General features: G+C 40.3%; 1 protein-coding gene across 1 annotated transcript in view; it reads right to left on the reverse strand.

Annotated features, from left to right (window-relative positions):
- LOC126383841 (transmembrane protein 164) overlaps nucleotides 1-10,252 on the reverse strand; it is a 26,995-nt gene extending 16,743 nt beyond the window's left edge. Inside the window, exon 1 of the mRNA XM_050034559.1 lies at nucleotides 9,213-10,252. Within this exon, the coding sequence (XP_049890516.1) occupies nucleotides 9,213-9,650 (438 nt within the window). The 5' untranslated portion in view covers nucleotides 9,651-10,252. The remainder of the gene's footprint in view (nucleotides 1-9,212) is intronic.
- Nucleotides 10,253-15,418: the final 5,166 nt, after the last annotated feature.

A 15,418-nucleotide genomic window follows, 5' to 3' on the forward strand; every position in this document is an offset into this window, starting at 1 on the left:
CCACCTATTGCACCGGAATTGTAACGACAAGCTACATTCACAGACAGCGAGTCCCATTATAATGTGTTTATGAGCGAGGTCGAACAGGTAGCACCAAAAGCAGAAAAATCTATATGTGGCGGAGATAATTTATTCGTGGCGCACCGCCACAGATAAATGAATGTATGGGAAACACTGTATGTGTACTGAACTGAACCGAACCGAACTGGACTGCTTGGTAGAAACTAGGCTTAGCTGTTGACAGGAAGTGACTTCCTGACTTTTGACTTCAACAATATTGGATGATTACAGATGAAACATGAACACTTGTCTAATTATTTTTTAAAATAACTTGCTCTAAACCCAAGTACTAACCTCTATAGTTTATGTAAAGTCATCAAAACTAACTGGATCGTTACTTGTTGACTTAAGACATCATCAAACAAATGTAAAAAAAAAAAAATTGACTGAAACAAGTACACAACTCAAGCTGAGTCACCACTTCAAGGGCCAACCAAATTCATCATCACTGTACACAAGCGTCCGCAGCTCCAATAAACAATCCCGCCCAGATTATATCCACATGCATGATCACGTTTATGAGAGTCAAACCAGCCTTGACGCTGTTGTTGCAGCATTAAAGACACAATTACCTCTAACGGTCGTTTCTCCCCATTACTTTTACAGCTGAAATATGAATTTACCTGGAGGTACAGGAGGCTGAGGCATAATGCCAGATGGCGACGGTCTCCAAACCAAAAAAATCTCACAGAACTTTACAATTCCAGCTGCCACAATTAAATTAATTATTAAAAGACAATAAAACCCTCAAACTGAAATATCTTTATATACACGTGTATCATGCAAATACATCTCCATTTTAATTGAACAAAAGAGCAATTTCAAAGTAAAAGCACGGCTGTGACTTAATAATGGTGTTTCAAGCTGTGAAGGAAAACCACTGAAACAATAAAGATGAATGGCATCCTTATAGACTGACAGACCTCATTACTGATAAGCCATACTTCCTGTCGTCATGAAGTAATCCAGTGTAGTGCTTTCAGTGTGATCTGAATGACTGAGTCAACAATCTGTTCTCCGAGGTGTTATTGCCGCCGCTGATAAATGTGGCTATATTTAAAAGATAATGCTGAGACTGTAGTCTGTTATAGAGACACTGAATGTTTGTTGCACACAGCTTGTTAACAGCATGGTTCTTCCAATTTATAGGCAAGCTCTCAACCTATAGAGCAAAGACAAAGCACGGAGTCTTTATGTCCGTTGCTGCAGTGTGCTAACAAGCAGTATTTTAAACTCCTATTAAACCCACTGCTGCAGGAATACCAGAGGGTTCTTGTGAAGAGGGATATGAGTTATTGTTTACTGCAGCCTGTAGCCGTATTTATCATTAGCCTACCTAGTATCTATCATTGTTTTATATGGTCAGTCACACTGGACCCCTCGCAAGATCTACAAGGGAAGAAAGTTCACTTGATAAGGGAGCTCTGTGTCTGGCGAGAGCTCACCACACCATCATGCGGGAAGTGGTGAGTCATGTGATCGGCCCACAAGTCATTCAAAGAAAAGCAGTTTTTGGCACTTGCTCATTGGCTTCACTTTTCAGCTCAGAGGTTGCCGCTTGATTCCGACAGAATATGTTGTGCCCCCAATAAAATCTGCAAAATTCACCTATTGGGCCGCTTCAGAAATCAAATCAAGTCCAAAACATCTTGGCATTGTACATTATCACCTATCAATCTTAACTATGGAGCTCCGGTCACATCCGTTGGAGTCAAATAAAAATACATGTCAGTAAACTGATCAGTCAGTAATCAGCCAGACATCTGTCAGTGTGGCAGTGTGACTGCTCTTGTTCCATGTGGGGGGAAAACATAACAGACATCAGCGCTGTCAGATGTGAGGCATCAACTCGTCAGTCATCAGACACTGAACTTCACCCCCGGTGGGGCGTTCTCTCTCTCACCTTGTGCCGAGTGACGCTCCCTCGCCTGGTGTTTTTGACATTTGTGTGATCTCAAGTGGCAACTGACACAGCCACTCTGTGAGCATGACACAGCATAATTTTCCAACACTGAATAGTTTATTACAACTAGACTGAGCAAGGAGTTTGTGAAACTTCTTCCCATTCAATATTTAAACTTAACAATCTATACAATGGGCATCGGTATTCTGATTCTAGCGAACAGGCTGCTGTGAAATGAAAACACTACAGGGCAAGAAAGGAACCTGCTGCACAGCAACACAGTCAAGTGGTTTTATTCTCAACACACAAGTTAAGTGGATGCCTGTGTGCTGATTACTCAAGGACTGTGGTAACCTCGACTACGGCAACACACACATCTCGCCAGGCAAAATGGGAACTTTACAAATGTCTTTTAGCCTGTAAAATGTACTCATAATTCTTATTTCAAGGTGCACTGTTTTTATGCATAGTCACAGGTAGGGCTGGGTCATATGGCTTAAAAATAATATTGCAATGCTTTCAGGCTATATTGTGATACATGATGTATATCTTGATAATTTAAATGTCCACTTAATTACTGTAGACTACTAAAATATAGTGCTGCACGATTAATCTAATCGCAATCGCAATGTCAGGCTGTGCGATTACATAACCGCATAAAAGGCTGCGATTTGCAATTTAATGTAGACTAAATAAATGTTAACGTGTGTGCCTGTGAACGTGACTGCCTCTCTTGTAGTGTGTGGAGTTTGTTGACATCACGCCCACAAGCTATCCTGGTGCGTACAGCCAGCGTGCAGCAGTGACCAACATAGACGCTGAAGAAGAGCGTGAGCACGACCATGAACAGCCTGAGTTGGTGGCGAAAAAAGAGCACGACCATGAACAGCCTGAGTTGGTGGCGAAAAAACACGTCTGTTACATGGCGATACTTTGGATTCAGGTACGGCGGCGTTCAACAGAAAGACGTGCTGTGTAAGTGTAAAAGTTAAAAAGTCGCCACGTCCCGCTGCAACACGACCAATCTATATCAGCACTTGAGACGGGACATGGCGACTTTAACTTTTAAACTTTTACACAGCACGTCTTTCTGTCCAACGTCGCCGTACTTGAAAGACGTGCTGTGTAAAAGTTTAAAAGTTAAAGTCGCCACGTCCTGCGGCAACACGACCAATCTATAACAACACGTGAGACAGCACAGGGAAAGGTAGGAAGAGTGCATGCAAGCCGAGCCGTGTAACGTTAAAGACAAAGAGACAACTGAAAGCCGCCAGAGCCTCGTAAAACAACATCCAAGCACAGTTAAGCAAACATTTGTAAGTGTCACAGGGAAATCATGGACTCCATAACAAATGAAAAATTGAGCAATTTTGCTCGGTTTCGGCCCACTTGACCTGCTGCTGTGTTGTGCTATGGCGCTGGAATTTGTCACTTACGTGACAACGCCTGAATGCAACACAGGCTCCGCTGTGTGTACAGTTCCGTGCTGCGCTGCTGTGTGAGCAGCGTGTTTGACTGTGCTCAGTCTGTTGATGGTCACTGACACACTGTCTGTCCTTAACAGTAACTATGTCAGGTCAGTGCCCCCCTAATATAATGTAGGGGAAACACTGAATCAAGCAAAAAGACTCATGATACCATTTATTTATTATATTTTATTGTAATTATATTGTAATCGCAATCGCAAATCGCAATATTGTCCACCATAATCGCAATTGCACATTTTTACCAAATCGTGCAGCACTACTAAAATACAAACTTAATAAATGAACTTCAGTTACAATTAGGTTTAATAAAGTAGCTGGTGTCATAATGAATTGAAACAAAGTACAAAGCAGAACCAATGGTGCTTTTATTTTGAAGCACCAGGCTCACCTCGGGCTGGAAGTCGTGATGTGATGTGATGAAGTCTGTGATCTTAAAGCTTCGGGTCAAGCAGTTAGCAGAAATGTAAACTGTTGCTGCTGGGCTTTTAAACATGAGGATTCATTCACTGAGAGCTGGAAAAAAAACACACTAACAGCTCTGCAGTTCATATATCAAACATCTGCAAGTCACACTGGTGCTCCATGGTCAAAAAATGTGACTACGTAGTATTGTGGGTACAAAAACATACTGTGTCTGCTCACACTATCATAAAACTCATTAGGTTAAACTGTTACCGTGGGGCTGTTAAACGTGATGAAATATTCGCTGTAAGCTGGAAACAGAGTTGTAGTGGTGCTCCATGGTCACAAAATGCAACTAAATAGTGGTGGTGTGAAGCCCTGCAGATATAAAAACACATGCTTCGCCTGCTCACACACACACGAGGGGAGGAGTGTGTGACATATCATGGTTGTGAGTCTCTCTTTGTGTGTGTGTGTGTGTGTGTGTGTGTGTGTATCTGAGAGGGAAATAGCAACAGGAGAGAGCCAGAGAACCAAAATCGACGAAACGAGTCTCATGCCAGTAGCTTAAAAAAGCGACGTGACAATCTATACTTTATGATGTAGTCACTTAATACATCCCACAAGGAACAAGCCACAATACATTGAGTATATTCGATATATCACCCACCACTAGTCGCTGGGTTAACAAGCTAATTTATTTATTTATTTATGAATGACGTTGACTTTTGAATTCTAAATCAACATTTCAATCCACTTTTTTTTGCATGTTTATTCATTCTGTTTAAATCTGGTATTTCTGCACAGTTGCAGACAAACATTAGGCCACACTATTATTATTATTATTATTATACAATTTGTAGAATTAGACTGTAGTTGTGGCTGCGTAGGATTGTTTCCGACTTACGCGATTCAAACATTTCCAGTAACTCCAGAATGTTTAAAAGTTGAAAAGTCAAAATTTATTTAAAAAAAAAAAAAAAAAAAAAAAAAAAAAAAAAAAGATGTAATCATTTCCTGGTTTCACAATTTGTTTTTATCCAGCAAAATATTCCACTTAAATCCATATTTGTTGGCTTTTAGCCTTTAAAAAACAAAATTTTCCATACAGTCAAAAAAAAACTAACTCATTTAATCCAAATTGAGGACATTGTTTGAGGTTTTTTTTGTTTGTTTGTTTTAGGTGAATGATATCGGTACAGCCCTGAGAGAGACAGGAAAACAGGCCACTTCAGGATCCTTATGAGGTGTCTTCATCTTAGATCTCCAACAGGTCTGAAAGGGATTAAAAATACACCACACCCATATTCTGTAAATCCACTCGGATGATGATCTGATGGGTGGAGTCTTTTTTTTTTAAATGAGTAAGCACACTTTTACAGTCAGACACCCTGTGAACAATCACCACGACTAAGCTGTCAAATATTCAACACATTTTAATTCCTTCCAGCCCTCTTATTGAGAAATCATCTGCAGGACGAGTGCACTGGCAGTGAATCACGAAACCCACAAACATTACCTTCAATAAAGCAAGAATGCACGACACACTTCATGTTCCACCTATTTTTCTGATCGTCAATCTCCAGGCAGCCTCTGGCCCTATTCCCTGCAACAAATAAACTCCTGGAGGCGTTCCCTGCGGAGCCATCCTGTTGATGGAAACAACTCTTTCTCGCCGTTTCAAAAGTAAAAAAATGTTACAAGAAAATGGCAACTTCCTCCTCCTTTCAATGCACCTCTTCCTATTTTTTAAACTGTATTGTTTATTCAAATCTCCTCTTCTAATCACACGCAACTGTCAACAAGCATGAAGAATACCTACAGTGGATCATAATAACCTTGCTCCCCATACACGAGGGACATTTCGCCCCCATCAGTCAATTCTTCATCATCAATGTCCACACGCTATCGCACTGCTGCTACGTCAGCTAAAATACTCAGGATACATCGTTATTACTTGCTCTCCATAATTCATGTGTGTGACAAATACATTAACAGTTGACAGTGACCTGTTGCCATGACCCATGGTGTGCAATCATGTACCATGAAGGTCGGCCAGCCGGGAGGCAAGGGAAGCATGCAGGTACTGTACAGTATGTTCTCGTGGCGGCAGAGAGAACAGAGAGACTATGACTCAAACTTCACAAAAACACAACATCACCCACTTTAATGTCCATTTCACATTAACTAAACCCAACTGTGCAGTTAAATTCAGCTGCTCCACAATAGCTTCACAGCTGTTCCTAACACCCCCCTTTTTCAGTCATAAAACAATCCTACAGGTCAAATCAGATCACACCCAGCTCCTGTTGCATACCTCAAGCCCTGAACTTGATACAACAGGTCTTATTTCAAGGCAGCACTTGCTGTCTCGACTACATCCCCTGCTCACTGTGATTATTCTTCATTTACACCAAACGTACTAAGCATACAGGCGTCAGATAGATAGATAATCACAATCAGTATGTCTGCACACTGCAGATAGATGGGTGAGGTCAGGCTAACACGTAGCTGATGAAAACAGATAGCGCCAAAGTCAAAGTCAACAAATCTTCAACCTGAATTATCTCTGTCACTCGGTCTACTCCCGACTGTACAGTTCATATAAAACAAGAATATAGTGGTACTTTATAATGTGGTCATTCACGTTTATTATTTTTGGTCTTTGGATTTTCCTCTTTGTTTCTGTTGTGTACACACAGATATCTGGGCCCCTGGGCTCAGATATGCAAAGGACCCCACCACCTTTCGGCACAGGAGCAAGACACAGACTTTGTGGTGGTTTTGCCTCCTTTTTTTGTTGGTGTTTTGCGTCTTTCTTAACCTATTAGGCACCATTTTGTGGTTAACAGTACTGTAAAGCTTACACACACAGCACATGCTGTAATAATTTGACAGTAATAAACTGTTGCTGTAGATTACAGTAGGTACACTGCAGAATAACAGTTTAATGCGTGGTATAATTCAGTATAACAGGGAAATTTGTTACACTGGGTCTCTTTGAGGTAATTCTGTGACGATTTTGGTCGTCAGTGTCTTTTTGAGGTTGTTTTGCCCGTTTCTGTATTCATGTTATGTCTCTTTGCAGTTCCTTTGCAACTCTTTGTGGTCTTTTGTGCCTCTGTGGTAATTTAAAGTCTCTTCCTGGTTGTAACTTTGAGCGACAGTTTGCAAATGAAGGCCAGGAAGGCCCCTCACACTTTGGGCTGTGCTCGGTACACCTGTTCAGTAATCCATCCATGCCATGGTTGTATACATTACTGAAGGACGGCATGCGTCAAGATATCAGACATTTGCATTTAATGCTTTTTGAGACCTTGGGAAAATAACTTAACCAAATTTAAGAGTCTTTTTTTATTCAAGCATTTCAGATCTTTGCCGAGCGACAGTTTTCTGTGAAAGGAATCAAAGGCCTGTCCCAAATAGAGGCCTGTCCCAGAAATGGGTCCACTGATTTAAGTGATTTAAGCAATTAATAGCCCAGGCTATTAATTTAAGTTTTACGGTACATGTGGTCTCATGCAAAGGGAGGTTCTATGTCAGAACCAACAGGTAAGTGGAAGTATTAGCCAAAGTAAAAGGACAGTACTCAGTTCAGTGCTGGGTTTAAAGATTTGTTACATCAGAAATGTGAATTTCCTCACAGAAGAACCTGACTCGTTTTGGCAAAAATTAAATTACATAAATTGTTAGTGGCAATAAAAACTTCACCAAGTCAAATTTAAGACTTTAATCAATCAGGTCCTTCAAATGTCTTAAAATATCTTCAGTTTCATTTTACAAATATTAGCCCTTAAAAGTCATTTAATAGTCTTAAATTTGAATTTGTTGGCTCAACATTTGATCTGATTTCGTTTATTCATATTTAAATTTCTTTTAGTGAAAAATGAGTAAAGCCCTTCTGCATGAAAGTCCACATTTCTGATGTTACAAATCCAAACCCAACTCACTTTAATTCCGAGATAAAACTTACGTTTGCGTGGATTTATACAACACCAGTAAGACACCAATAACATTGCCATGAACAATTCAAAGTACATGTTATTTTACTGTTCAGTGCCCACACAAAATACTTTGCCTTCTATCCCAAGCCTCACAAACAAATTCTGCCAGGAACAAGGTTCCCCTGTTCACAGTCATCCAACCAAAAGATATCAACATAGATAGAGATCATTTTACTGTAAAATACATCCCTCATGTCTCTGTATACAGGACAGCAAAACACAAAATGGGCCTCATTCTTTACCTCTCCCATGTTACACAACAAACAAAGTCTGCCTTCCTCTGGAGTGGCATTAAAACTCCCAGACTCTAAGATGAATGTTAATGTTCCTGAGCGCTGAACTGTGCACGTAGGGATTTTTGTCATTTGTTTAAATTGCACTTCACATAAAGTTCTACACTGTAGCTCGTCTTTATGAGACGGTAAGTTCGTAATTTTGGTTTATTCCATATGTCAACGGAACATTTTTCTATAAATGTGAGCAACGTTTTACTCCTAGTCTCCTGAATATCACAAAGTAGTGTGAGTCTCTGGTCAGACATCCTCACAAATCTAGTCCAGAGCCGAAGCATTTGAAATTTATGTCTCATGTCTGGAGGTTCCCATCCCTTTTATATACACTCAAAGGCCACTTTACTGGGTTCAACTGTCAGCCAATCATGTGGCAGCAACTCAATGCATTTAGGCATGTAGACATGGTCAAGACGACCTGCTGAAGTTCAAATCGAGCGTAAAAATGAGGAAGAAAGGTGATTTAAGTGACTTTGAACGTGGCATGGTTGTTGGTGCCAGACGGGCTGGTCTTTTCACACTCAACCATCTCTAGGGTTTATAGAGGATGGGAGATTCATATCATGGATGTGCAGCAACTGTGTGATGTCATCATGTCAATACGGACCAAAATCTCTGAGGAATGTTTCCAGCACCTTGTTGAATCTATGCCACCAAGAATTAAGGCAGTTCTGAAGGCAAAAGGGGTCCCACCTGGTACTATAAAGGTGTACCTTATAAAGTGGCCAGTGAGTGTATGTATATAGAACTGTATATATGGTATTTACCTTTATACTTACCTGCAAAGCTTGAATAAGAAAATAATGTCCAAAAATCAGTCTTAACTTTGATTATAATTATAAGTGCAGACTTCCCGCTTAAAGACTTTTAAGGTTTATATTCTTAAAACTAACACACTGGGAAGATGCATGCTTTATAAAATGAGGTATCTTTTAACTCCATGTGTGATGATGTAGATGTTTGACATAACAGAGACATAAAAATGAAGGAGCTTCCAGGTGAGCAGCTCTTCCCGGGTGTGCACACACAGATACACGTAGTCCTAACAAACACAGCTCATCCTTACCTGAACCATGGTCATGACATGGCAGGGGTTCAGCAGATAGATCACAGTCTTGGTGGCGAATTTGAACCCCACCTCCACTCCAAAAGTCATGCAAAGCGCCACCAGCAACAGGTTCTTGCCCAGACTATCCTCTTTTACCCGTGTGCAGTCCTTTGCAACCACTCTGAGCTCCTTGGAGAGGTTGATCTTCTTCAGCGCCAAGCCGATCTCCAGCAGGGAGATGAGGACGATGACCAGACTCTCGCTGACACGCTGCTGGGGCGCGATGAACGCGGCGCACTCGGGGCCCCCATTGCCCTCAAACTTGGGGTCCACCCCGCCGTAGATCCAGTCCAACAGGCTGTATATGTTATATCTGGACATATTCCTCTTCTCGTGTTGGAAAAGATACGAACAAGATGGAATAAAAGACGTCACACCGACTTCTTGGCGAAACATGAACTGCGAGATTTCCCTTTCGTCGTTGGTCTCGTGGTTGAGAGGTAGACATGTATCCACCGCCTTGGTGTGTTGTAAGCCGGGTGAATCTCCGAACTACCTCATCCACACACAGATGAGGAACTTCAGCTAGCAGCGGGAGGCAGCTGGACTCAACACTACCCGCAGCCGCTGCTGCTGCTGCCGGGAACTGGGCAGTGCCAACGGCTGTCTGTCTTCTTCCTTTACGTCCCCTCACACCGTTAGAAACTCAGCGAGCTAATGTGGACAGTCACACCGGGATGTGAGACAGGAAACCATGCTGGCTAGGTGCTCTTAGTCCTGTCAAGCTAGTCCATAGAGCCAGTAGTGAAGACACCGGATAGCTAGCTAGTTTAGCTAACAGTACCAGTGCTACCTTGCTCACTAGAGCGCTGTGTTCTTTTCACCCCGGGGTTTAGACTCTCAGGCTGAGCTAGATTTGAGTTTGAGATTGGTTTACAGCGTCGGTGCTGCATTCAGGGGCCCTGGTTAAATGGGAAATTGTCGAAATATTACGAGGCCAGTTTTCCTCCTTGCTGATTTTCATTGCTCTCTACTCTTTTACTAAATTAAAAGTGATCATGTTAGCTGAACAATTACATTTGGTTTGTGATTTTTGTTGCACGTTCCTTGGACAATATTTTGCACATTTCTGCATATAAATACCACATCTAAAAACTGCACAGTACTTTAACTTTATTCAGATAAATTGTAAATGGTTTGTAGTATTTTTTTCATATTTTTAGTGTCCCTTGATTTTTTGCACTGCTTGGTTTATTGTAAATTTTTCTTTTAATATGTTTATGTTTTGCACCAACACTCCAAAGCAAACTCCTTGTATGTGAGAATCAAAAAACTTCTGATTCTATATCTCACTTTGTAAACATGAGTATAATAACAGCAGCAATTTATATTAAATGAAGACTTGCAACTTAATGACAGCACACTTTCTTTTTTAATTTCATTTTCTTTTAATATGTTTATTTTTTGCACCTACACTCCAAAGAAAACTCCTTGTATGTAAAAATCTACTTGGTATTATACCTCTGATTCTACCTGACAGCAGCGACATTCAAAGCTGGTATTTACGACTTATATTAAATGTTGAAATCCACCTTAATGACAGTATACATCCTTTTTTTTTTAACTTCAGGGTGCACCATAATCTGCCACACAGGTTACTCTGCCTGACAGTCAACTCTGAGGGCATTAAAACTCCTCCCCCAATCCGAAGAGGACACCCAGCACACGTGATGCTTGGGATGGTGCGTTCATGAAAACGCAGGAAACTTCACATGTCCTTGTTGCATGTGACAACTGAGTTGCAGATTGAATGCAGTCATGGTGATGCTTCTGTTCCGTTGCTGCATCAGCACCAGTGGTAAATGAAATACCTGAAAGCCACACGTGAGAAAAGTACAGATATCTCACCAGAAACTGATTTGGGTAGAAGTTAAAGACAGCTATTAAAATATTACTTGAGCAAAAGTCTTAAAGCATCTGATATTTACTGTGCTTAAGTATCAGAAGTAACTTTATGATCTTAAATATGCTTAGTATTGAAAGTAAAGGTTCAAGTTACTGCTGTCAGTAAAAAGTAAGTGTTCAGAATTTTTAAAATTATGAAGATTATTTCTTTGTAACATGTACACCACCCTCAAAAATGGAGCCTACATTGCACTAAAATAAAACAAGGTCCTCTTTAAAATGTGTTTTATTGTAGCATGTCCACATGTAACCACATAAATGAGTAGGTACTGTATCTAAATACATACTGTACATATGCAGTTTGATCGTAATATGCTCTTTGCCCCTTTTTATCTGAACAGACAGTAATAACTGAGAAAACATATACACATACAATAAATGAAAATAAAAATACAATTAAAAGTAATAAAAATGATAATAATAAAGAAAAAAAGGTCTTCTTCACAACTTGAAGGATTTAAAGAGCAAAATCCAGGTTTTCCTTCACTCTCATTCCTTTATTCATCCCTCCTTTGTTCCGTCCATCTGCCCCTTCCTCTGTCCGTTCTTCCATCCTTCCCTTATTTGTAGTAAGTAATTAAGGTGCCCAGGGGAAATGTATCGGAGTAAAAGTATACATTTTATTTAGGAAATGTAGTAGGGTAAAATTGGAAGATGATAGAAAGATACTCCCAAAAAATACATAAAGGGATAGTGCACCCAAAAATGAAAATTCAGCCATTATCTACTCACCCATATGCCGAGGGAGGCTCAGGTGAAGTTTTAGAGCCCTCACATCACTTGCGGAGATCCAAGGGGAGAGGGGGTAGCAGCTCAACTCCACCTAATGGAGGCTGACATGGCCCCAGATTCAAACGTCCAAGAACACATAATTGAAACCACAAAATGTCTCCATATTAGTATTCTCCAAACAACTTTTTATGTCGGGGCTTCAGGACACTTGGATCACTACGGACAAGCAGTATGGAGATATTTTGTGGTTTCAATTATGTGTTTTTGGATGTTTTAATCTGGGGCGCTGTAAGCCTCCATTAGGTGGAGTTGTGCTGCTACCCACTCCCCCCTCGGATCTCCGCAAGGGATGTGAGGACTCTAAAGCTTCACCAGAGCCTCCCTCGGCATGAGGGTGAGTAGATAATGGCTGAATTTTCATTTTTGGGTGCACTATCCCTTTAAGTACAGTAACAAAGTATTACAGTATTGCATCATGCCACTCATTAGCACAGAGGCTTCTCAGCCAGCTGAGTTTTACTTTAATTTCATCACATGTCGGGGTAATGACAGAGTCAACAATAATTATTTTTGGTAATGGGTTTCCATCACGGGCAGTGGCTCTCAAATGTTGTGTGTGCCAAGATGCAAAATTTTAATTGACTGTATCAGTATGTTATGCACACTCATTTCCAAATAAAGAAGCAAACGCTATCTTAAAAAATGTAATTTAATTGAATTTAAAAAACTTTCACAGGGAGTCTATTTGTCGCCTTTCACAGAAGGGAATTATAAGTGTGTGACACATCACAATATCTATATTATCTTACTATATTATTCCCTTTTAAATGGATGAGTTATTGGTGCTTTGATGTAATTTTAAAAAGTCTAAAATGAGTTCTTGAATCATTTTCTCAATAAAAATTTCACGAGTAATAGCTGGTTGTCAATTGTTATTTGATTTTAGTCATTAAAAACACTGAATCAAAAGAAGAACACCCGTGCACTGTCTGCACTTGCAAAAATAGTTTAATATATTAGGCTACAACGTTTTGGTCATGGACCTTCATCAGGTAGAGGATCATTAAAAACAAACATTTATGTCCTGATAAGAGTGATAACACACATTATAAAGTCTGCTGTGCACAGATATGAATACAGGTGTGCCTTGAGAGTTTGGCTTTGAAAACCACTGATCTATGGTACAGTCTGTAATTTAATTCCACTCTATGCATAAAAAATATTCTCACATGGGGTTCTAGGGATCAAATTTCAGCAAGAGGAGTCCTGTTGAATGATTTCAACTTGTTTTATAAAATCAGCGAATGTGAGTCAGCAATGGACATGGTAAGGGTACAATTAAACCTCCAGGCATGTTAACACAGCAGAACATACTGTACAGGAACAGTAAGCTCTCCTGTTGTTGACCATGTTCTCCCATTTCCTCCCAGCTATGACTTCTGCTATCAGCCCAGACAGAGTTTCGAAGATTCATACAAAAATTCAGACTTAAGTCTTTTTGAGCTGTTCCTTTAAATTAGGGTAAGGATATGATTATATGATGAAGAGAGAGTTAAAATATACTAAGATAGTTATAAAATACAACAACAGAAGTTACCGTGCAGTGTAAGAAACAAATACATATTTGATTTTTAAAAAGGCAGCAGCAAAGAGAAAAGTCTTCAGCCTGTTGCAGCAGACCTGCAGTTTTCTGGGAGTTTGTTCCAGATATGCCATGCACAAATACTTAACGCTGCTCCCTCGTGTTTCGTCTTGACTCTGGAGACAGAAAGCAGACCTGTCCCAGAAGACCTGAGAGATCTCAATGGCGTAACATTGTCTGTGCACATTCATTCGGCAAAGAGCAGGACACCTTTAAATTTGAGTGACAGTTTCGCCTTTCTTCAAGAACAGCCAACCGGCCCAATTTGAAACCTTTAAATCCATGTATCCACTTAAACATTTTTTTCTAGAGTGGGCCTGTCCTCCTGAAAATATCGTGGTGCATATTTTGTATATCTTAAGTTAATTGGTTTATGTCTTACATATATGTACCATTAACTTGAAAATATATGTCCTAACAGTTGAGGGAATCTTGAGTGGATGGGGCTGTGTGTCTGTGCTCATGAACACACCTCTCAGGCTGCAACAAAAAATTATTTGTATTGTCAACTGATGTCAGAAACTGCAAGTCGACTCACTTCACATCCACAGGGGGACATCAAGGGGTAGCTCCTCCCACATCTACGTCTATAAGTAGGAGGCAGGACCTCACTTCCTCTCCCTCCTCTTTGTCTTCAAACATTTCCATGCTGCCTGAGTGTTTGGTGGTTTTTGCCATGTGTCTTTGAGACTGTCACTGTGAGTAACATGTCCTTTTATATTATGATAAAGAAACCAGGAAATCTCCCCATGATGACCATCCATAATGCTACAATCAGGACAAACACTGGCCATTTTATCATAGCATCAAATGTTAAACGTAAACGTAATGGATACCTGGTGAGATTGTGTCACAGCTGTTGTGTCTGATATACTGTAGGTCTTTAACAGTTAATGATTAGCCCCGACTTTGTTTTTGTGTGGGAAAAAAAAAAATCCATACCCACTTCCATTTTATTGCAAGCTGTCACTCCAAATGAGGAGTGCTTCCTAATGAGCAGTGGGTAATAAAGGGACTGGTAACTGTGGGACACCTTCATTAGTGTTGGACAAAAGCAGCCATCACTGTGCTGCCCTACAATGGCAAAAGACCTTAACTTACAAGAGCTGAACTTAATGAGCTGTAGGCATTTTATTGGAAATGTGTCAATTCAGTGTTTTTTAAATGAACATCAACATCTACAGAAAAATCTTGAGCTGAAACTTGACCTTTGACCCTTACTTTTTTCCTTCATCTTTGTTTGTTGGGCAGAATTATACAAACACACGTTTCCATTGTTACATTTTCTTTATAAATTCTCCTGAGTGAGAATCCAAGACTCATCTGTAAAGACCTCCTGTACTTCCCTGTCCCTCCACTTTTTCGGAAAAAGGGTCCTATGTTCCCCGGTCCCTATATTATGGGGGAACATAGGACCTGGGGAACATAGGTATGGTCCCTCAGTCATTACCTAGGCTACTTTCCCACCCTTTACTTTGGTAGCAGAAACAGTCTGGCATTACTTTAAAGTGTTTATGTGACATATCCAGAGTAGTTCCATCACCACCTAACTAAAGAAAATAAATAAATAAATTTATTGTCTCGTAGAAGCAGGCCCTTTCGCTACCGTTTCATCTTATATCATATGAAGCAGCCCACTTCATTTATGGTTCTGATGATGTTGCTTGTAATTAACACCCCCGCCTCTTTCACATGAACATGCCTGCGGCTGGATAGGGAAACCCAGAGTTGACTGAACTAGTTGATAACCAGTCATCCAGACAGACCATGTCAGGGTTAGTCAAGCCAGATAATGAAAAGATATCCAGGGTAATTTGAAGTGGTCTCATGGTACAGGCCTCTGGTCTTTATTGACCCAAAGATGACAAAATAAAGTCAAGGTCTT

This window comes from Epinephelus moara, chromosome 3 (assembly GCF_006386435.1).
Source record: "Epinephelus moara isolate mb chromosome 3, YSFRI_EMoa_1.0, whole genome shotgun sequence".
Taxonomy (NCBI): Eukaryota; Metazoa; Chordata; class Actinopteri; order Perciformes; family Serranidae; genus Epinephelus; species Epinephelus moara.